Here is a 23,174-nt window from a genome sequence, read left to right on the forward strand (position 1 = left end):
CACTAGTTTAAATTTTAAACAAGTTATCCTTGTCCAAACTCTGATGGTCAACCAAGTGAAATATTGAGACACTAATCACAACAGGAGTCCTTTCATCACCTCATTGGCAGTGACATCTCCTTTTTTCTAAATTATTGTCTTTCGAAAATGCAACCCAGCCTTCCCCGAATCTCATTGCTTAATATGTTTTGATGGAGGGTAATAGCACAAGACATTGATGTGTGACAAATTGCTTCCCAATAATATACTTGCTTCCCATATATGTTTCCAAGCCATATTTAAGAGAACATCATAATCACATTATGTATAAAGGCTCACCATATTATGTGCCCACGAGATACCCATGAAAGAAGGATTTTTAGGCTTCAATTTTTTGCCTGCTTGGATTGCTCTCTCTCTCTTCCTCTGGACATAATCGGTAATTTTTTAAGAACAAACTTTTCTCTGACTTCATGTTTTATGGGTTTGTACATTAAGGAAGAAATGTTTGTATCATCTTCATCTAAGTTTTTGATATTTTTACCTGATGATCTTCCAATTTACAATTCTTCCTACGTGGATATTGAATCTCAATGGCAGTCTTATAAAATATAACAATATGGAAGCTTGAATTTCCTTCATATCTGAAGACTAAAAAATAACCATAACAGATAGAATGGTATTCAGCGAAATCCTGCCAACCATTACAAAACCTAATGTTGTTATCAGCTTTCTTCAATCACACTTGCCAAATTCCACCATAGGGAGCAATGACTGTAGCTACGGTGGATAGCTCAGTATTGTTGAACCCTGACCAGAAGTACCCATCCACACTCACGTCAATACACATAGCAACGCATAAAATTTTGTGCATCAATTTCGAGTGTTATTGGTCCTATTGCTACATTGATGTTCGTAGTGCTGCTCAATAGCTTTGCACTGTTGAACCCTATCCAGTCATATCACCTACACGCACGTCAATACACAGCTATGCATCCTTTTGCAATGCAGCATTTTTAAAGGATGTACCTATAGCATCCCTGAGAAGTTTATGATACATTTAACATGGGCTGAACTTTGTCTCGTCAAATCATGTCAGATGAAGCACATCAATGTTGAATAGTCTTCACGTGAATAAATACGCAACCTCTTTTGCAGTACACATCACCAGCCCGCTACTGTAGCACAAGCTATACCCATATGAAACAGCTACCTCAACAAATCACATGCACCAACAGACACCACTGAACAATATACTGTCAACTCATATCATCTTTATTCACGTGAATACTTATAGTCACATCCACCTGAATACTTGCCCTTGCAAAACCCCTATATAAAGTCCCATTTACATCTACCCTTGCAAAACATCTACACATACCGAAGTCCCATTTACATACATCTACCCTTGCAAAACTTCTACACATACCGATCTAAACTCACATTTTCCAATGTCAATGCGTAATTGGATGCTACCTCGTTTTCCAAATAACTATACAACGCAAAGAGATTCTGACGAGAGGGAATACTATGCCGGATTGCAACAGGAGTGGGACTTTCGCGTGAACGAGTCCAACGCTCTGCACAATGATCTCCTGCAAATCAGAGCGCCTCTTGTCGAGCGTAGCTCGCTCACACTGCCACGACAAAACATGCACCAATATGAGCGTGCAGTGACGAAAATAAAAAAAGAGAACAATCTTATGATACTTCGTAGGTCCAGGTATCATATGCTACAATTGGCGGAGGAGCAAGCCGTTGCAACAAACAGGCAACTCACTCTGGCAGAACGTAACAATGTCCTCAACTACGAGGACTACCTATCAGAATGAATGCCACTGTGTGTGTTATGTCTATGGTTAAGTTAATAATGTTAGTGTAAGTTATTTTATGTTTTCTGTGTTATGTCGTACGTGCTTATTGAAAAACATCATGTGTGAGAATATTTGACTTTTATGACTTATGTGAGAATAATCTACATTACGAATAATGTGCATGCTTCTCATAATCAATAATAAGGTTTACATAGTACAAATGCAACCATACATATAACACCTAGTTAAGCAAAATAGTTCTCCAACAAAATCTAATTACACCACGACACGACACGATTACTCTTCATCTGACATCTCCACGTCTGACTGATAAATGGGATCAGCAAGAAGTGATTGCATGAACTGTGCATGCTCATACCACCCTTCCTGCACTGACTCTCGAATCTCGACTTGGGTCCGATATCGATTAAGACGTATCTTCATTCGATTATTTTCTTCTCTTATGCGGTTCAATGCTTTACGAAGTTAGTCGATGCTGTCTCTGGGCATTTGTGATGCGAGTCGCCGAGGCACTGGCAACTTCAAACCAACCAACTCATCATAAAACATTTGTTGTTCACGAAATAACCAAGCCCACTCCTGTCTCATGGTATTGTGAACGTAAGCACTATTTCGCAAATTCGGATTTATTGGATAGCTGAACTCATCTTCCAATACCCAATAACGACCCATAGCAGTGAACACATCATGAGGCCTATAGAGTTGTGGGTTGCCAGAACCAGACATTGACACTCAATACAATAACACCAAATGATCAAGTTACCAGTGTGTATCAACTGTTGCTAAATAATGTAATCCTGCATAGAATGGTACACAGCAAAGACATTCATAAAATTGTGTACTATTGCATGCTAAAAATGAAATACTAACACTAACACCAACATTTGACCATAAACAATAGACATTGTTGGTAATGTCTACACATTGTCTTCAACACTAAATGTTGTTGTAAATGTCTAACCAATGATGATTATGTGCAATACAAAATGTTGCTATAGTAAAGAAATTATTTCATTCTCTTCTCACCAACGTTTACTACAACAAATAACCAAAATCACACCAATGTACTTTCTTCACATTCATTCAACCCAAAAAATCAAAATTTAATACAATATCAAATGAAAATAACATTGCCCTAAAATTGTGATGTGAATTTTTTACCTGAGGTGATACAAATTTCAATTGAGTTTGAAGAAAGCCGCTGTTGATCCGTGGAGGAGTTCCAACTCAGTTCAGCAGAAAGCGTCCTCAGTTGAGCAGAGAGCAAGGCACACTGAGTGGGAGGAGAAGGTGTGCAGAAATTATAAGAGAATAACTCGACTCTACGGATATCAAGTATACTTTATAACTCGATATTATATGAATCGAGTTACATTGAAACACTCCACCTGACACAAAGACAGTACGAAATCAGGGTTTATAACAGTATAAATAACTCAATTATTTAAAAATCGAGTTACGTAGAGATTCAAAAAAAAGAAATGGCAGCAGTGCGGGAAAAACCTGTACATAACTCGATTATAGGAGTATCGAGTATTTCATATAACTCGATTTCAGGATTATCGAGTTACAAAAAAGGGGCATTTCCCTATTTAGTTTCAGAATGAGGGCACAAAGATGTTTAATTTCCGAAAAAAGGGCATTTGCCCATTTTGACCCAACAAATTGAAATGAGATTTTAAAAATTGCAAATGTTTTAAGAACAAATTTTTTTTTTTTTTGGTCACAACTTTTGACGTATCTAATTGTGAATGACTACTTATTAATTTTACATATAACTGCCATTTTTTTTTTCTCCACCATCTCGCAATATGATACATGGAATTGTGGTATTAAGATTTTCTTTTTAAAAAAATGTTATTAGATTTTAATTTTTTTTGTTTCTAAAAAAAAAAAAAAAAAATCACTTTAAAAATAAAAGAGTGGGAACTTAGAGCATTAGTAATAGTGGTGCTAAATAACTATACTTAAAATTAGAGTTGCAGCAATGGAGCTATAGCTAAAAAATTTGGCTTCTCAACTACAATGCACAACTATCTTCTGTGCATTGTAGCTCAAAGGTCAAATAAATTTTTTTCTTTTTTTTAAAAAGGTCCACATTGATGGTTAGAATATTTTATTTTTATTTTCTTTCCCCCCCCCCCCCCCTTCCCCATTTCTACTCATTGCTCCTCTCTCCCCTCAGTTGGTCCTCACACTCTTTATTTCTTCTCATTGCAAGGTTAAATTCCTCCACTCACCGCCGACCCAAGCCCTTACCCGATGCCGATTGATCTCTTCATTCTCCGCCCCTATCTCTCTACTATCTCATTTTTCCTCTACTCTATCTCTCAATCTTTCTCTGTCTCAAACACCAAGACCCATGATCGCCAATGCTGGGTTTTTATTTTGTCACCGTGATTGACAAAATGGCGTTGTTGCCGTTTGATGAATGGGTTTTGATTTTGTTAGTGGTTGATGAATGTGGTTTGTTGATGGTTGATGAATAGAGTTTTAAAGGGTTAAAACTCGCTTGTATTCGTATATGACCGATCCGAAAGATCAAAATCCACCACTAGTGAGCCATGAACCAGTTCCTCAACTCCAACACCAACAGACCCACCCCTAAACCATGGCCCCTTAAAAAACCCTCACACAGATCCCCTTTCCTCTCTCTCTCTCCCCTCACTGTTATAAGATTTTGTTGAAAAATGAAAAATCTTATTCACTTAATGAATGATACACAGCTATGCTCTTTATATACAAAAACAAAGCATTAGGAACTAACTTAACAGATTAACAAACCCTCTTAACACTAAAACAAATTCTCACATGCTCTCTCACGTGCAGCACTAAAGGCTATATACAATAGAACTAAACTACCTACAGTTTATGTTATACACAATGAATTAGACAAAACTACAAGTCGTTGTCATTTTGTTCTAAGTCTAACTTCTGCTCTGAATCCAACTGCTTCTGCTCCTGCACTCTCTGCTGCTGCTTCAATCTTTGACACTTCTCTTCTCTCTCCTCTTCTTCCTCTCCTACTATTCCCTCAGTACCCCCAATTACCACATCTCACCCTCTACAAAAACCCTAAATTCCCAATTAGCCCAAAAATTCCTCTGGTACGCGCCCCACAGTGGGTTCAGCAACCAGGTTCCGGAGTTCAAGAACGCTATCTTAATGGCTGCCATTCTCAACCTGACCCTTGATTGTTCCTCCGGTTCTCGATCACCACGCTGTTGCTCTCGGAAGCTGCCCCAAGTTTCAAGTTCCATGTTTGAAAAACTAGAATTTGGGTCTATTTGGCATTCCCTTTTGCTATCAAGTTTCATGTTTGGTATCTATTATTGGATGGCTTCCTATTTTTATTATCATTTTGTAAATTATAGCTTAATATGAACCTCTTGTTGCAGGTATGTCTCAATGGCTGACATTATTGATATTTCGTCGTTAGTGTCTTCATCTGTTATTCAAACGATAGATTTCAGGGTTTTTGCATCCCTATGGTGTGGGGTGAAAGATTTCGATTGTTTCAATGAATCAAATGAGCAGTCGTCTTTGTTTGATAGCCTAAAACAAAGTGGATCTCTACTATCTGGGCTAAATGGTAATGTTGATAAATGTGTGCATGCAGTAGGTGAAGATTGTAGGACTACAGTTTGGACTTACCAAATTGGCGAGAAAGATGGGGTATTAGATTCATTCCAACCTGATGAACAGCTCAAGAAGAAGAAGAAAATTTCATATGTTAGGAGACGAAGAGATGTATATCAGACTCTTGGACCCAGTTCTGCAGCTGAATCAGCCACTCTGCTGGCATTTGGAAGTCTTTTCACCTCTCCATATAGAGGTTCAGAGCTGTACATCGATATTCATGAAGCTCCAAGAGATCAGCGGATACAGTCTTTGATTAAAAAGATTGAATTTCTTCATTTTCTCCCTGAAATTTTGAGTGCAGGAAAGGAGTTTGCTGATAAGAACATAAATGCCCATTTTCTTTGTGCACAGCTCAGATTGTTAGATGGGCAGTTCAAGAATCATTGAAAAGCTACTTTTCTGAGTTTAAAACAGAAAGTAGAATCTTTGGGACAGAGTCCTCTCCCTATTCATATTTTTGTGATGACTGATCTTCCCGAAGGTAATTGGACTGGAAGTTACTTGGGGGATTTGGCTGGAGATTCACATCATTTTAAGCTGCATTTTCTGAGAGAAGAAGATGAGTTAGTATTAAAAACATCCAAAAAAGTTGTGGCTGCTAAGCATAGCCTGAGGTTTGCATTTGTTCCAGAGAGCATGGGTGGACTAAAAAAACATTGCCCTTCTGAGAGATTACCTGATGTACTTCTATTCATAGAGGAAGCTGTTTGCAGCTGCGCTTCACTTGGTTTTGTTGGGACTGTGGGGTCTACTATTGCAGAGAGTGTAGAGCTTATGAGAAAATTTGGCACATGTGCAAGCCAAAGTCCGACTGCATTGTGACAAGTGGCTTGGTATGATAAAAAGTAAAAACTAAACTCATTGAAGGTGGTATTAGTTTATGAGAATAAATTTCTATGGTTAAGGGTTGTAGAAGTATGCTTTACAAGCCTTCCACTGGAATGGTCTTGCAGTAAAAGATGATGGGACCAGCAGTCTTCGGATATTTTTTATGCTTTCTTGCGATTCTTGTGATCCAGCCAGCATTTCATCCAAATCTTCTGTTTGTTGAAGGCACAGAAAACCGTTAAGGAAGAAATTTCCTCATGTCAGGATTCAACTCCACTGAGGTTGCAGTTTATTGAAGGTTAATGTAAATATCTTACAGTCTCAAGGAGAAGAAAGAGGATACTTCTCAGATTTGGCATGTGATCTGCTCTCTCTCTTTTGATCTCCATCCACTCAGAACAGCTAGATCAGTTCCGATTAAAGTTCATTGTTGATCTCTTTTTTCCTCTTCCAGTACATGGCTGTCCACTCGATTAAAGCATGGAAAGGATGCGGTCTGTTGCTTCTTCCAATTCTTACTAAATGGGTCGACCTTCAACCTCTCTCTCTCTTGGCCTGGTACAGCAGTCGGCGTTAATCACTGTCTTACTGTTTACCAATTACTTAACCACTCATATGGAGCAGTTGTGGCTATAAATTATGTGAGCTCTTATCGGTGTTTATTGTCGTCTTGATCTCACATCACTCCAAATTCTTTTTATTTCCTTTCGGTTTCACTTTCTAATTCCCTGGCACCTCTTAGTGTTTATAACAAAGATATCTAGAGTCCAAATCTCTTATCCCCATTGTTGTAACTATCGAATTATTAAATAAAAAAAAAGAATAAAAATTCAATATATATATAGTAATTGCCATGTTGTCGTAGTTCTTAGGCTATGACCTCTTGAGATGCTTTAAATCTTATCTCTGTGTGTTGGTTGTACTGTACTTGCCCCGTTTGTCTATAAAATGACTAGTTATTGGTTCTGCAGGTGCTCCATGGACTGAAGACAAACATAGGATGTTTTTACTTGGACTACAGAAGCTTGGCAAAGGTGATTGGTGTGGAATAGCTCGCAATTATGTTATATCAAGGACACCTACTCAAGTCGCTAGCCATGTTCAAAATATTTCATTAGGCAAACCAATGTATCTCTGAGAAAGAGACATTCCAGCCTGTTTGATATTATAGCAGATGAAGTTAGTTCCTTTCTTTCCATCTGATGTTATAAACTAATATACTGTATCCACATGCATACATTGACTCACTAAACATGAAAGGGGAGACAAAAAAGCTGCATGAAGCTTCTATAGGCCTGTAGATAACATTGTCTGGTATGCACTCACTATCAGTCTGTCATTTGTTACTGGCATATAAATTTTGGTTGGTTTTTCGAACCTTCATGCATCATTAACAGAGAACTAAGATGGCACAGCAAGGCGTATTACATGGATGGGCCAGTTTTTAAATGGTTTTTTTCCTGGAAGTGAGGATATACCCTTTTTTCCTGGTGATTAAAATGATCTTTTACTGGCTTTGTGCAAACAATATGTGCGTACCTTTATTTTGTTATAGGATTATTTAGTTGTTAAAGCTTGTCAAACTCTTCTGATTCTCAGGTCCAATTCAACTCCATTCTTTGTGTGATTGTGCTATTTGACGTCTTTAGAGACAACTATTGCCTTTTCCTTATGATGCACACTTGAACAAAATCTTTATAAGTTGAAGTTCTTTTTCTTTTTCCTTTTTTTTAATTTTTTAATTTTTTTAATTTAATTTTTAATAAAAAATTTAAAAAAATATATCTTTATAAACTCCCTTCCAGGTATCTGATATAATTGCTATTAATATGTCTGCAGTCAGCCGACACTCCGATGCTCAGGGGCGGAGTCAGGGGGGGTCGAGAGGGGGCACTTGCCCCCCCCTGACCCTACCCAAAATTTTCCTTTTTCATGTATCAAAATTTTATATTCATATCTTTTTTTACTTTATTAATATTTTGTAAAGTTCAAAATTTATAAAAAAAATTGATAAAAAATAAACTTAAATAAAGAAGAAAAAGTCTTAATTGAAGAGATGAAAATACCATCCCAAAAAAAAAAAAAAAAAGTTTCCTTTCAAAAGTATTAAGCAATAAAATTTGGAAACAATTACATGAAAAATTCCATAAAATATATAAGGGGATTATTTTATTGGCTATATATTAAAAAAAAAAAAAACTAATAAAATATACAAAATATAATGATATGCAATGATTTTAGAGGATCTTTCAATATTGAATGATCACTTACTATTCATATTACTGGCATTTAATTGTCAAGTTTGGTTAATATTTTGTATATATGATGCATATGTTGTATGCTACATACACAATATGTATTTGTTTATGGAAACACATGTATATTAATTATAAATTTTGCCCCCCGGTCAAATCCTGGCTCCGCCACTGCGGATGGTACCTCTTGACTTCTTATCTGTCAACGACTCAGGCTGAAACACACAGCAATCCTCCATTGCCTGCTCATCCTGCCCTAGACGAAGAATGTGAATCAATGGAATCTATCAACTCCAGTGATGGAGATCCTATTCCTCCAAAGACAGAGAGCTCACAACCTTGCTTCCCAGTGGTATATCCTGCTTCTCTCCATACTTCCCCTTTCCTTTGCCATATTGGTCAGGATACAACACTCCAGAGGCAACGAAGGAGGAGGAGACACATGAGGTTCTCAAGCCAACTGCAGTACATTCGAAGAGCCCGATCAATGTTGATGAGCTGGTTGGCATGTCAAAACTGAGCTTAGGAGAATCTATTGGTCATGCTGGTCCATCCTCTCTTTCACTAAAGCTGCTTGAAGGATCTTCTAGGCAGTCTGCCTTTCATGCAAATCCAGCCTCTGGAAGTTCAAACATCAATTCAAGTAGCAGCCCAATCCATGCAGTTTGATGGACAGCATTTCTGAGCTCAAGATCATAGGTTAGCTTGATGATGGATGAGCTTTACAGTTTACTGTTAATACAGGACTGATAATGTGCAGTTTGGTTTGGTTTAGTTTTGGACTAATAAGGTTGTTTTTAATTAAATTAATTAAATAAATTCAGTTCTTAGCTTGTAGGTCACAGCATCTTAGTGTATCCACCATTAGAGACATTGTTCAAGTCCTTGAATTCTGTCTTATATTATTTGTTTTGAGTGGTTGAGAAAGAGAGAGAGAAGAGAGATGATAGGCGATCTGGGTTAGCCACTATCAATTTGAGTAAGAGAGAGAGAAGATGAGATGATAGGCGATCTGGGTCAGCCACTACCAATCTGAGAGAGAGAGAGAAGATGAGATGATAGGCGATCTGGGTCAGCCACTACCGATCTGGGTCTTTGGGTCTTCAACCATGGGATTCGGCCAGGGGTCTTCAGCCATGGATTTAGAGAGGATGATAGGCCATGGGTTTTCAGTCATGAGATGGATCCACCATGATTGGAAATGGGATCAAAATGCTTGAAATAGTTAGTGGTCAAAATGCTTCAAAACCTCCCATTTGTTTTGAGTGGTTGAATCTCCATTGTTCACATTTTCAGCACCCTTTATAGTAGATACAGGTTGTCCATCCACCAAGCCACGCTTAATTGTGTAAAATCGAAGTTACACGTCTGCAGACCCACTGACCAGAAATCTTTCCTCCGGATCTATGTCTATGGACCATATTTCACTACGATGACCACTAACCATTTGCATACAGTGTTGGGTTTCAAGATCCCACACTCTCGAGAACTTGTCTTTGCAGTTTGTCACTTGCCAACTGCTACTAGAGAATAGAGATATGCACCATTTAGGACCTTAATGGTTAAGGCAGAATAGTTAGTGCAAACTCTAACCCGATTCACAAATTTTGGAGGACAACCCACTGCAAAAAGACACATTAGGATGAAATTCCAATTGATTGAATCATAAGCCTTCCTCAATTCTGCCCAAGTTATTTCTAGAGTAAGCTATATCATGAGCCCAACCAGGTAAGAGTTTTCCCAACAACTCCTTAGCATTATGTTCTCTAACTTTGGTTCCCACAACCACCACAAGGGCACACAAAACTGGTTTCTAAATTTTTGAAGAAAATTATAGCAATCAAGAAAATCTAAGAAAGGAAATAATACAATGATTTGCACAATAATTAAATTTCAAGACGCTCTAAGTTTCGATATTCTAGACTGAAATTAAGGGTACGTTTGGTACATTGAATGTGGATTACAACAGGCATGATAATCTTTATTACCAAGAATAAAAGGTGTTGTAATGGAATAATTAAACATATTCATTAGTTTGGTTGTAAGTTGTAACATTATAATAAAACTTAAGATCTATTTTAGGAAATATCTCATTCATACAAATATATTTCCTAGAAAATAATATATTTTAAATTTTAGAGAAATGTGTTATTTTTTTATGATTTTTTATTTCCATAATTATTAGGTGGATATGAAAAGTTTATTTATTTGGAAATATATTAATGTTAAAAATTATTATATCTACTAAGGAATAGCTATTACAACCCTTTTAGAGAGGAATAGTTATTCCTTTAGAAAATAACTATTCATAAAGAATGACTATTCACTGTAATAAAAATATAATCAAACTATTGAATAGTTAAACCATAAGAATAATTATTACATTACAGTGCCTTTTACAATTTATCAAATGTGCCCTAAGAGTATATACCATGTTGCCACCCGGTTCAAAGAGAAAGTTTCCGGTTGCAAGCTCAAAAGCTATGCAAGCAAAGGACCATAGATCAGCTGCAGTAGAATACTTACACCCTAAGATCACCTATGGATACCCATATTCTCTTTGCTGAATCACATTATCGCACTCTTCGCCCATCCCACAAGCTTTCCCGAATTTGATTAACCTGCACTTGCTGACAGATGAGTTTTCAGTAAGCAATAGTATATTTTGTGGTTTCAAGTCGGTGTGTATAATTGAGAGTTGTTGCAAGTAATCCAATCCCACTAAGACATCATGACAGATTTGCCTCACTCTAAGAATGGGTATACCAATATACCACTACCATTTTTGCTGCATCTATTGCTGATAAGAGTCGAAAGATCTTGCCCCATAGACTCAAAAACAATACAAACATGCTCCTCATGTATAAAAGCATCCAACAGCTTCACCATGCATTTTTCATCTTTTTTGTCACCCTCAGCAATCCGTTTCAAGATTGCTATCTCCCTCTTCGCCGCCTTTGTGTACTTTTCACCACTCTTTTGCACTTTGATTTTCACTTCTCGCTTCTCCTATTTGCAAATGTCACAAAATCGTTACATTAAATCACAAAACATCAAGAACTAACAACAACAACAAAACAAAAAACAAAAAACAAAATAGCAAGAAAAGATGGAGAGAGAGGCTACTTAGTTTTGGATGTCTTGGGCGAGCCACAGTGTGTAGGACCTACTCATGCCGATGAGAACATTCTTCACGACAAGGTAACGCCGGTTTAAAGTATCATTAATTGCACTGATTCTTCCTCCTCTCCCTCCCTCTTTCTCTTCTTCTCACTCATCATTTCAAGCATATTGGGGTTTTAGATGAATTGTGGAATAAGCTTTACCTTTAACTTTTAACTTTTAGCTTTTAACTTTTATAGGTGAACATATTTTTTTTCTTTTTAAAAAAATACTTTTGGGTGTCTTGGGCGAGCCACAGTGTGTAGGACCTACTTGTGCCGATGAGAACATTCTTCATGACAAGGTAACGCCTGTTTAAAGTATCATTAATTCGCACTGATTCTTCCTCCTCTCCCTCCCTCTTTTTCTTCTTCTCACTCATCATTTCAAGCGTATTGGGGTTTTAGATGAATTGTGGAACAAGCTTTACCTTTAGCTTTTAACTTTTATAGGTAAACATATTTTTTTCCTTTTTTTTAAAATATTTTTTTTCAAAATACAAGTATACTTTAATACACTTTCAATAAAAACTAAATAAACTCTTTTTAAACAAACACAAAGTTTGGATCTAATTTTTCGCTTTTTTTTACTACTCAATTTTATTTCAAATAATCATTTTTTTAATCTCATATTATGCAAATAAGTTGTAAGAAATTAATTTTTCCCAAAACGGACACTTTACCCTCTCCCGCCAACAAAAAATAAAGACTGAAGTGCAAATTGCACTTGTAAAAGTCTTAAAATTTATTTTAGTCCCTAAATTTTACTTTTTCACCCTTAAACTTTGTAAAGATATTTCTTAATTGTTTAGAGACAAAAGTATGGATTAACATAAAAAATTTCCATAATTTAAAGACAAAAACAAATTTTTGGTAAAGTTTAAATACAGAAAGTAAAATATTTTCAATAGTTTAAGAATGAAAAAACAAACTTTTGAATAGTTTAAGGGCAAAAAATGAATTTTTTAAAGTTTAGAGAAGAAAAACATTTTTTTAGTAAAGTTTAGAAACCGAAATAATATTTTACTTATTTTAGAATTTTAATTTGGTCTCCTAATGTTAGGGTTCATTTCAATTTACAATTCTTCATTTCATATCTTTCGATTAAGAGTATTTTTAAAAATATTACAAATTTTACTACACTAAACAAGTTTTTTATTATTATTTTATTTGGTTGAAAAGAAATATGTGCCAATGAAAAAATAAAAGTAGTTTTAGCATATTTACTATTATGCCTTTATTAATTGAGTTATATTTTCTTGAAGTACAAATAAATAATATTTTCCTTAATTATAAAAGGAAAAAAAATACTTCTAAGTAAATTAGTAAATATTAACATCTGAGCATGTGCTCACTGTAAATTGATTTTTATGGTTGTGTGTGCAATTACTTTGTGGCTTATTTGCAAATAAGAAATAAACCAAAATTAGTATAGAGAAGAGAAAATACGTGTTATGTTTAAGAGGACAGTAGAAAGAAAAATATTTTTTGTAGCGTCAAGTGATGAGCTTCTTCTTTTCGATAATTCTAATGACATAAACAAATTTCACAACCAATGAGGTGGTATATAATTTGTAGTTCCAAGTAATGAGCTTCTTCTTTTCAATAATTCTAGTGACATAGATAAATTTCACAGCCAAATGAGGTGGTATATAATAATTAGCGTATTATAAAAAGGTAGAGTAAAATAATATTATAGTGTTTCTACTTTTTTTAAATTAAAAAAAAAATAATGCTTTTATCAAAAAATGAATAATAATGAATAAAATAAAATAAATATAATTTGTGTGATGTGTGATTTTTTTATAAATTGAATTTTATTCATAATAAATAATATTTTCTTATTTAATGATTACCAACAAATTACTTTGTATATATTATGAAATAAGTTTATGAGAGTTAATTTATGTAAACTACTTTTCCATCTTTTAACTTTTCTTTTCAACTAAACAAATAAGTTTTCCATCTTCCTGATGAAATGCATATGAGGGAAAATTAAAATATTTTTTATTCTTCTAATTTTCTAGTCCTCCACCATTTTCCATCCCTTCAATCAAACAAAGTTTTTAGTTACTAAATCGTGCACTAAATTTTTTATGGATAAAATTTGGCTACAAACTTGGGTAGTAGTCTAAGACAACAATTCCCACTAAAAATTAACATGACCTCATATTTAATTTGAAAATTTAACTGTTAAATTGAATGTTCTTTTATGTCCAAAACACACATGTTAAGTTTTGTGTCAATGAGATGTAATTTACCATTCAATTCATAAACTTATTTTTTATGCATAATTTTAAACTACAAAAATTTGAAATTTAAATATTTTGTTGATGACATAGCTATTGATCCATTGGAAATTTTGGAAGAACTAAGGATATAAAAAGAAAATATTATCCAATGATGGATTTTTCAAAATTCACATTAAATATATATATATATATATATATATATTGAGTGAAATTGTAGCTTTAGGCTACAACCATATTTGTTGTCAAACTTTGTCTATTTTTTATGTACCCTTCTTGCCTTTTGTGTTGTGATGGGTTGCATGCGAGAGGTGGCATGAATTTTTACATGCAAGCGTCAGTATGTAAATAAAAAATGTAGTTATATAGAAATTACATTGAAATTGTCTTAATAACTACTAAGTGACAAACTTTGCCTCGAATAATTAATTATTTTCTTAATTAATAAACGACATGATGAACAGAATGTCTAAGCCTGAGGCAGTGGCGAGGCAGCAAGAGCTACAGAAGGAACCAAGGCTTCTGCATCACAATAACCTCTTAGAATATTGCCTTCCTTAGCTGTGAAACCAAGTGAAGTGAGCATGGCAGGCCAGCAATGATGTGTTATGATAGTAATGGCGCGGCAACAATCTAGTACTTCCATGAGCCAATATTGGTTTGGCCATTAAGGAAGAAAGTGACAATTTCATTTGAGCAAGATTTAAGCTCCAATAGAGCATATTCCAACAAGGGATTATGTCTTCATTGGTTTCAAGCCTGGCTACAAGCCTGAGTCGAGGCTTAATGTACAAATCCCTTGTTGCAGTCACATTTGTCACTGCTAAGAGACATGCAAGGGACGGTAACATAAACACAATTTGGCTAGCCATTGGAAAATGATACGTGTGTATGTGTGTAAAGAGAGAGGGGGAGAGACTGAGAGATACGTAAAAGTTGAGAAGTGGGAGGCTATATATAGAGCAAGTGATGAGGGAAAGCAAAGAACTGCCCGATGTTTAACCATTGTTATGATAACGGGGTTTTAATTGTGTTAATCAAAAAGGAGTTAATAGGAGATGATTGGTTTTTGTAACTTCCATTAATCAAATTTATAAGATTTTAGGAAGCTGAAAGTGCATCTAACTGATCTAAGTTTTCTAGGAATTTTTGTCTTAAGTGGTGGCTTATTTGTGCTAAGCAACTTCTTCTACCAGATATGTAGCCCTAACTTGTAACGCACATTTTTTCCTCTTGCCCTTATTTTTATGGCTTTAGGAAGCATTATAGTTCATGGTTTCAAGAATTTATGGACTACAAAACCATTTAAATAAGCTAATTGGACATCATTGTAATGCTTGGCTTTTTCTTTTTCTTTTTTTAAATGGAAAATTTGTCTTTGTTCATTAACACAACTTGCATCATTGATTACATATGTTGACATAATCTAATGTTTGCAATCTTTACCGATTGAAAGTTTAATTATTTGGTTAGAAGAGCCACTAAAATGGTTGGATGCTATAGTCGATTCATATATCATTTATAATTGTTCACAATAAATTTGAGAATATGAAACACCAAAATTGGTTGACTCATTAATTGCAATTCTTTCCCCTATAAACGCTGTATTTAACACATTATATAGCGCCTATCCTGCAATTTAATTGAGAGAGAATCTGATGGGTCTTGCATGCTTGGTTGGAGAAGTTAAAGGGAAAAAAAAAAGGAATTGGTAATTTTGTATTTATATTTCTTTCACTACAGGTAGGACCAGCACTTCTTCTCTCTCTCTCTTTTTTTTTTTTTTTAATGGAAAATATTTTCTAACAAATGACTCGTTTTTTTGGAAAACTTTTTTTTGTTCTTCAAAATACTGACTTTTCCTTTTTAATTCATTAATTGAAAGAGGTTGAATTTTGAATCATGAATGTCTCCATTTAAAACACTAGGCAGTGTCAACTAATTGAGTTGTAAAGCGCTTGAGAGGAGATAAAATGGCAAATGATTAGAAGACATAAAATCTGCATTTCTTGAGGATATAAGATTCAAGGTTCAAATCCCAATAGTGGAATTTCCTTTCAGTTTTCTCATTGGGCCCGTTCTTCTTAGAAAACACAATGCGAATGATATAGTTAAATCGATCTTGTTGCATACATATGTGCACCAAAGTCTTCTGTAGCACGATGGCAATTCTATATATTGATGTGTCAATTAAGGGCCCGTTTGGTAATGTTGTTCTAGTAACATTGTTTAAGTGTTGTGAAAATTTGTGTGGGTGAAAAAGTATTGTGGAAATATATGTTGTATTGTTTAAACAATGAAAACTGTTATTAAAACAACATTACCAAACAGACCCTAAATATAGTTTCATTCCCAAATATATATATTTTTTAATTAAAAAATATATATTAAAATAATGGACAAATTACAATAAACCCACCTATAGTTAGGCCCATTTACACTTTGCTTACCTGTGATTTAAAACTTGACATTTTGCCCACGTGAGAGTACCTCTATTTGTCTCCTATTACCCATCTCTGTTAAAAACATGGACAAATATGTATTTTTACTACCTTTTATGTCTCTTTCCTCCTAAAAATAAAATTAAAAAAAAAAAAAAAAAAAACATAAAAACAAGAGAGAAACAAGATCAAAAATTGTTATGGGTCTTTCTCAATTCATTGAGATCTTGAACACAAAGAACATACACCTTGAAAAATCAAATTCAAATAAATTCCATTACTCTAATCATTCTCTCTCTTCTCCGTCGGGGTGTCTCTCCAGTCGTCTCTCTCTTCTCTCTTCTCTTCTCTCTCTCTCTCTCTCTCTCTCTCTCTCTCTCTCTCTCTCTCTCTCTCTCTCTCTGGCAAACCCATAAGCGAAAACAAAATGAATACAAAGAATGGATCTTGGTTGAGTTTTTGAATTTCATTGTAATTGATTGCAAAGAATTGACAAAAATAATTTAGGTCAAATTATTGCAACGGTATCTTTATTGTAATAGATAATTGTTTCATATTTTTTATTACAATAGATTATAAAATAATTGGTAGTAGATTATTATAATAATATATTCATTGCAACTTTATATTTGTCATTGCAATATATAGATTGTAAAATAATTGATATTTAGTTATTGCAATGTTATATTTATTGCAATAAACTGTCTCTTTGAAATTTCCATTGTAATATATTGCAAAATAATTGGTATCAAGTTATTACAATGGTTTCTTCAATAGAAGTTATTGCAAAAAAAATTTGATGTCTTCAATTTAAGTTATTGCAAAAAATTTTCTAAATTCAATTTAGTATTAAAGCCTCTATTGCAACTGAAAATTATAAATTATTGCAACTAATTATTATTAATGTAATAATTTACTACTTTTAAGTTACTATTGCAATGAATTTTAATTCTTAGATGTGATATTATGTCTAATACCACTATACTAATTTTTTTATATTAACAGTGAAATATATATAGGAAAATAATGTATAGCAAAATGTTTTACACCAAAAGAAATGAAATATACATTTGAATATGGGTTTAATATTTGTTATTTTGATTCTAGGAGGTGTTGCTAACATGAAAGAATCACTCACACTTTTTGGTGTTTACTAAGAAATGCAATTTCCAAAGACAACCAATTATTGTTCATTTTATGACAATAAAATTAATAGTTAGGTTGCTATGTCAATCCTTCCTGCATTTGTATGTTTTAAGTTATATGGTAGAAGGCTATTGGTTGTTATTGGCTTCGGACTCGTGTTGGTGGGATCCATACTCTCAACAGTAAAGAACCTTCTTACCCTATTCATTAGTCGAATCATCTGTGGTTTTGGAATAGGATGTATTCTACAGGTATTACTTCTTATTTTTGAATTTTAAAAATTAACGTATGTGATGTTTGTGTATGATTATAAGAAAATGATTTTTTTCATAAATGTTGACAACGTGATGTATGTAAACTATTACATTCTATTTGTAGGTTCTTCCGGTCTATATTTCAGAATCTGCTCCAGCTGAGTATGTAGACTTCTTAACTAATAAATATGTCTATGGTTTTAATTTGGGGGGATTCGTTGTGTCATCAACCATAAATTATTTAGTGGCAAAGACCAAGTCAAGGTAAAGGTGGTCTTTTGGTCTTTGAGGAGCCTTAGCTCTGGCATCCTTGATGCTATTTACTATTGCTCCTAAAAGTGCACATTATTTTATTGAGATGAAAGACATTGAAAGAACTGAAAATGCTTTTAAAAGGACTAGAGGTAGACTAATAGTTGCTGAATTTGACAAATTGGTAATAGAGAGAGAGGGAGTTTATAGTTCCTTGTTTCATTCCTTTAGCCTCCAGTACAGGCCATATCTATTTATTGCATGTGTACGAGAGATGTTCATGCAAATGATGGGAATTTTTGCCATAAACTTCTTCACCACGGTATTTTTAACTTTTGTTGGTATGTTTGCCTCTACTTCTTATATTTCATCCATGGTAGTTGGGTATACAAATTTCATTATGGTAATTTTGGGAGTTATGTTAGTTGGTCGATACAAAAGACAGGTAGTGTTGCGATCTTCTGCATCTGTGATGGCCTTCACATTATTTATGATATTTGGTCTACTGCGATTGCATGACTATAGTGTGGTGTACTTTGAAGTGGATGTTGCTATTGCCATTTTTGTTTACGTGTTTTTCTATGTGGGTGGATATGCAGTGATCAGTGGACCACTAGGATGACTTATTAGTGTTCCTTTACCTCGGAGAGCTAAATGTATGGGATCTATTTTGACATGGACAATTTCCATGTTACTCTTGAGCTTAATGGCCTACATTTCAGTGCGTGTTGGATGCACCTACAAGGAATATGTTGTTCTCCTTTTTGCCATGCATGCTCTAGCTCACATTTACAAATTAAAAATTTTTGCAAAAGTAACTTAAACATGGTAAATTATTAAGTTAATAATAATTAGTTGCAATAATTTATAATTTTTAGTTGCAATAGAGGCTTTAATACTAAATTGAATTTAGAAATTTTTTTGCAATAACTTAAATTTAAGAAATCTTTTTTTTTTTTTTGGCAATAACTTAAATTGAAGAAACCATTGTAATAATTTGATATCAATTATTTTGTAATATATTACAATAGAAATTTCAAAGCGACAACTTATTACAACAAATATATCATTGCAATAACTAAATATCAATTATTTTACAATCTATTGCAATGACAAATACGAAGTTGCAATAAATATATTATTACAATGATCTAATACTTATTTTATAATCTATTGTAATGAAAAATATGAAACAATTATCTATTACAATAAAGATATCGTTGCAATAATTTGACCTAAATGATTTCTGTCAATTTTTGCAATTTATTACAATAAAATTCATGAAATGATAACAATAATAATAATAACAACAACAATATTTAGTATAATAATAATAATAACAATAACAATAACAAAATAATATTAATAACAATAATATTAATACCAACATGGCTATAATAAAAAAAAAAAAAACATAAATGAGTATTTTTTTATATTATTTAAATAATATTTAGTTTATTAAAAAAACCACCAATTTATTACATCAAAAATAATAAGTAGCAATGACTTATAATTTTTCAGTTGCAATAGAAGTTTGAATATATTAGAAAAATTTATTACAATAACTTAAAATAAAGAAATTGTTGCAATAAATTCATACCAATTATTTTTGAAATCTATTGCAATGAAAATTTTGAACTAATAACTTATTGCAACAAAGTTATCATTGCAATAATTTGATATTAATTCTTTTACAATCTATTGCAATGACAAACACAAAACTGCAATAAATATATCATTGCAAGAACCTGATATCAATTATTTCATAATCTATGGTATTGAAAAAAATAAAGTAATTATTTATTACAATAAAGATATTATTACAATAATTTAATCCAACTTAAAATTCGTGAAGATATCATTACATATATACATATAAGCTAGTGACATATTATCAATATTTTTTAAAAAAAAAAAATCAATATTTTATCTTGAATTTGCTAGCTATCAGCCTCAATAAATATGTAAACATTGAGTCATTGAGGAGCTTAGTTAAAAATATGTTGCCTTTTAAGGATTTTCACATGTGGACTTGGAACTTTAGGCCAAACCATGTTAAAATTATTGTTATGCTTTCGTGCATCACTCAAGCACTCGACAATTTTAACAGACATAACCCCAGAAAACTCAATCACTCAACAACTTTAACAAACATAACCCCAGAAAAAACTGAATTTCTAGCCATTGCACCAGTGTTAATCATGAATTACAGTGGGTTAGGAGTTCTCTCAATTCTTATCTAGACTTGGCTTGTCTATATAGTATTAGGTTCTCATCTTCTTATTGGGTCACAGATTTCTTCTTCGTCATAAAAAATTTGGAGGATCTTCTTCTCTCTAAATTTTTATAGAAAGTTTCTTTTTCAAGTGGGTTAGGATCTTTGTTAAGGTTTGGGGTCCTAATTTTTTCTATTGCTATGTGCCTATGTCATCATCAACATATTCATCGTGAATGAATCTTAGCTTTCAATCCTGAGTTTTGGGATCTATGTTTGCTAATTCCCAAACAGGGTTTTATTCTTGATCATACCTATAGTCTTTCTTGTTGTATAGGTATATGATATCATATGATTATGATCTCCTAAATTGCTGGTTCTCACAATTATCTTTTCATTGATCTTGCCAGTAGGATATTCTTTTCGCAAGCCTTCACGCTGATCAAAATATCCTTGAAATCTTGAAATAACCTAAATACTCATAAAACCTTAATTTAAAAAAGTGACCAAAATACATTTTAAACTACCAAAATTAGTTTTAAAAATGAACAAAATAGCACTAAAACACCAAGAATGATTTAAACATCCCTGAAACCTTCAAAATGACAAAAGTACTAACGAACTTTGAAAAGTACCATAATAGTATTAGAACCACTGTATTTGGTTGTTATACAATCTAAAGGTGAAATATCTGACAATAATTGTGTCGGTTTAGACTTCAGATGGTGTTTTTGCACTATCAGCCATTGCAAGTGAGTGGTTTTTTTTGCATCTAAAAAAAACCGTTTCTTATTTGCATCTATCATAACATCAAAATAAAAATAAAAAATTGAAATGGTTTTTTTTGCTCTTTTGATGAAATCAGTGAAATTGATGTATTCACTATAAGTGCTAGAAGACCCTCTTCACATTGAGTTGGAGTTGGCACAATCATTGCAGTACGATCACTCTGACCATTTTATAGCTGTTTTTTTTTTTTTTTTTTTATGCGACTTCTGATGGCTGTTTTGGCCAAACATAGATGCTCAGGATTGAACAAATTAGATGATTGACCCTAGAATAGATTTTGCATTTAGCTTCAAAGGGTCAGCTTTTGTCATTGTAGATCTGTTCACAAGTATAATCATCCTCATATTCCAATAAAGACATCAAACGAGACTGGTCAATGCCTTCAAATTACACATTAAACAAAGTGCTTCACAATAATGGCATTTTCAAACTAATTACAAAGGTCGTGTCAATCTTGCTATGCTACATATCCAGTGCTCAGTGGTCTAAGTATATTTCATATTTTACAATGGAAAGTAGAATTGTATATTCCACGATAGAGTAAATTTGGAGGACGTTTTAACCTTATGCATTTTCTTTTAAACTCTTACATATAATCAATTAGTCCAATAAAGGTTTATGTATAAACAACAATTTTGATGATAACTAGAAAGCAATGGCAATGGGCAATCAGGCAATCACCTAGCTTTTCTCATGCAACCTGTTTTGAGACTTGAATAGGGTTGATTGGTTGAGAGGTTGAAGTGTGAAAGAAGAGGCAAAAATAGCTGAGATGTTGTCCACTAGCCTTTAAGCTGACTTTTCATTAACAGATGTTGAAGAAACAATCTGTACAGCTTCTTGGTTGGAAATAACATCCCATAGTTGAAAAGAAAAGAAAAGAAATGAGCATCACATACAACATAAAGTAACTATGTTATTCATAAGGCAAGATAAATGTGCTCAACTTAAGCCATCACCATTATGCTAGACTTCTCAAAACATGTTTACCTTATACTATGCAATAAAATTTCAAAAAACATCACAGAAAATGTTCTTGACATTTATGTTCATTCCACAGTTTCTGTACACTAGATAATATTATCTTACAGGAGAGTGATTTCATTCAAGAACTTGCTTACTACTCAAGAGCTCTGTATCTTACAACTGAGTATTTTGTCATTCTAAAATACCTACTCACAATAACAATGGAAATTATAATGAGTTGCGAATAAGAGGGGGAAAAAAGTGAACCACTGCGTGCTTAAGAGAAAGTTGGAAGGTCCTAGCCAAAAGAGAGGAAAAGGGAGAGAGTTGGAACCATCATCAAGGAAATGCATACCCCATCTGTTGCCAATATGACCAATTTATCTCTGCTAGTTATGTTCCTTTATGCCACATCTGGCACAGAAATAACCCCAAATTCCTTCAGGCAGTAGTCACCCAAGGCCCTTGATTGTGCCTGAAGAACTCAATATCAGCTCATTCTTCATCGCTTACTTTGCCAACTTTTCTGCAATTTCCCTTCCAACGTCATTCTTATAATTTCTCTTTTTCTTGATTGGTACACTTCTTGTGAATCCATCAAGAAAGGAGGGAAAAATCACCATCACCTCTACAGCCCGATCTTACCCACCCACAATTAGATCAGCTGCTTTATAATAACTTTGTTAATTATTTGAAATTTTATCAAATATACAATATATCCCAGAACTTGTAAATTTAAGATTATAAAGTCAGCTTCTTTTCATTTTATCTCTCAGCTAAACCAAAATTTATTGTTTCAAATAGAAGCCCATTGGATTCCCAATATATATATATATGAATCAATCTTTAAGCACTAACCAGCCAATTCTAATGCCATAGGAACATAATCATATTATTGATTTAATTCACAAAAACATAAACTATTTGCAGGATCTATTCGAATAGAATAACACAAACCCACATACAAATCACACACGCTACTTCAAAAGAACAAATAGACTCAAATTCAAAAATCATGAGAAGATTGAGGAGTCCTCCCCACCCACCCCGTACCCAATACCCACAAGAAAATCTACAATAATCATTTGAAATTGTATATATCTACTTTTATAAATGGGTCACTACAAATAACAAACAAAGGAAAAAGCGGAAGAAAAAGCAA

General features: G+C 33.5%; 1 protein-coding gene and 1 pseudogene across 1 annotated transcript; both read left to right on the plus strand.

The window, feature by feature from the left end:
• The first annotated feature begins 5,092 nt into the window (after nucleotides 1-5,092).
• LOC115993049 (O-fucosyltransferase 30-like) lies at nucleotides 5,093-6,256 on the plus strand. Its single transcript, XM_031117323.1, has 2 exons — nucleotides 5,093-5,136; nucleotides 5,213-6,256. Exon 2 carries the CDS (start codon nucleotides 5,223-5,225, stop codon nucleotides 5,841-5,843), a length of 621 nt encoding a protein of 206 aa, XP_030973183.1. The 5' UTR covers nucleotides 5,093-5,136; nucleotides 5,213-5,222; the 3' UTR covers nucleotides 5,844-6,256.
• Nucleotides 5,919-9,404, plus strand: LOC115990741 (annotated as a pseudogene).
• The last annotated feature ends 13,770 nt before the right edge of the window (nucleotides 9,405-23,174 follow it).

The sequence above is a fragment of the Quercus lobata genome, chromosome 5 (assembly GCF_001633185.2).
Source record: "Quercus lobata isolate SW786 chromosome 5, ValleyOak3.0 Primary Assembly, whole genome shotgun sequence".
NCBI classification, from domain to species: Eukaryota; Viridiplantae; Streptophyta; class Magnoliopsida; order Fagales; family Fagaceae; genus Quercus; species Quercus lobata.

Excerpts from the sequence above, each read along its gene's own strand:
- LOC115993049 (XM_031117323.1), top strand. The coding sequence starts at position 5,223 with ATGGCTGACATTATTGATATTTCGTCGTTAGTGTCTTCATCTGTTATT.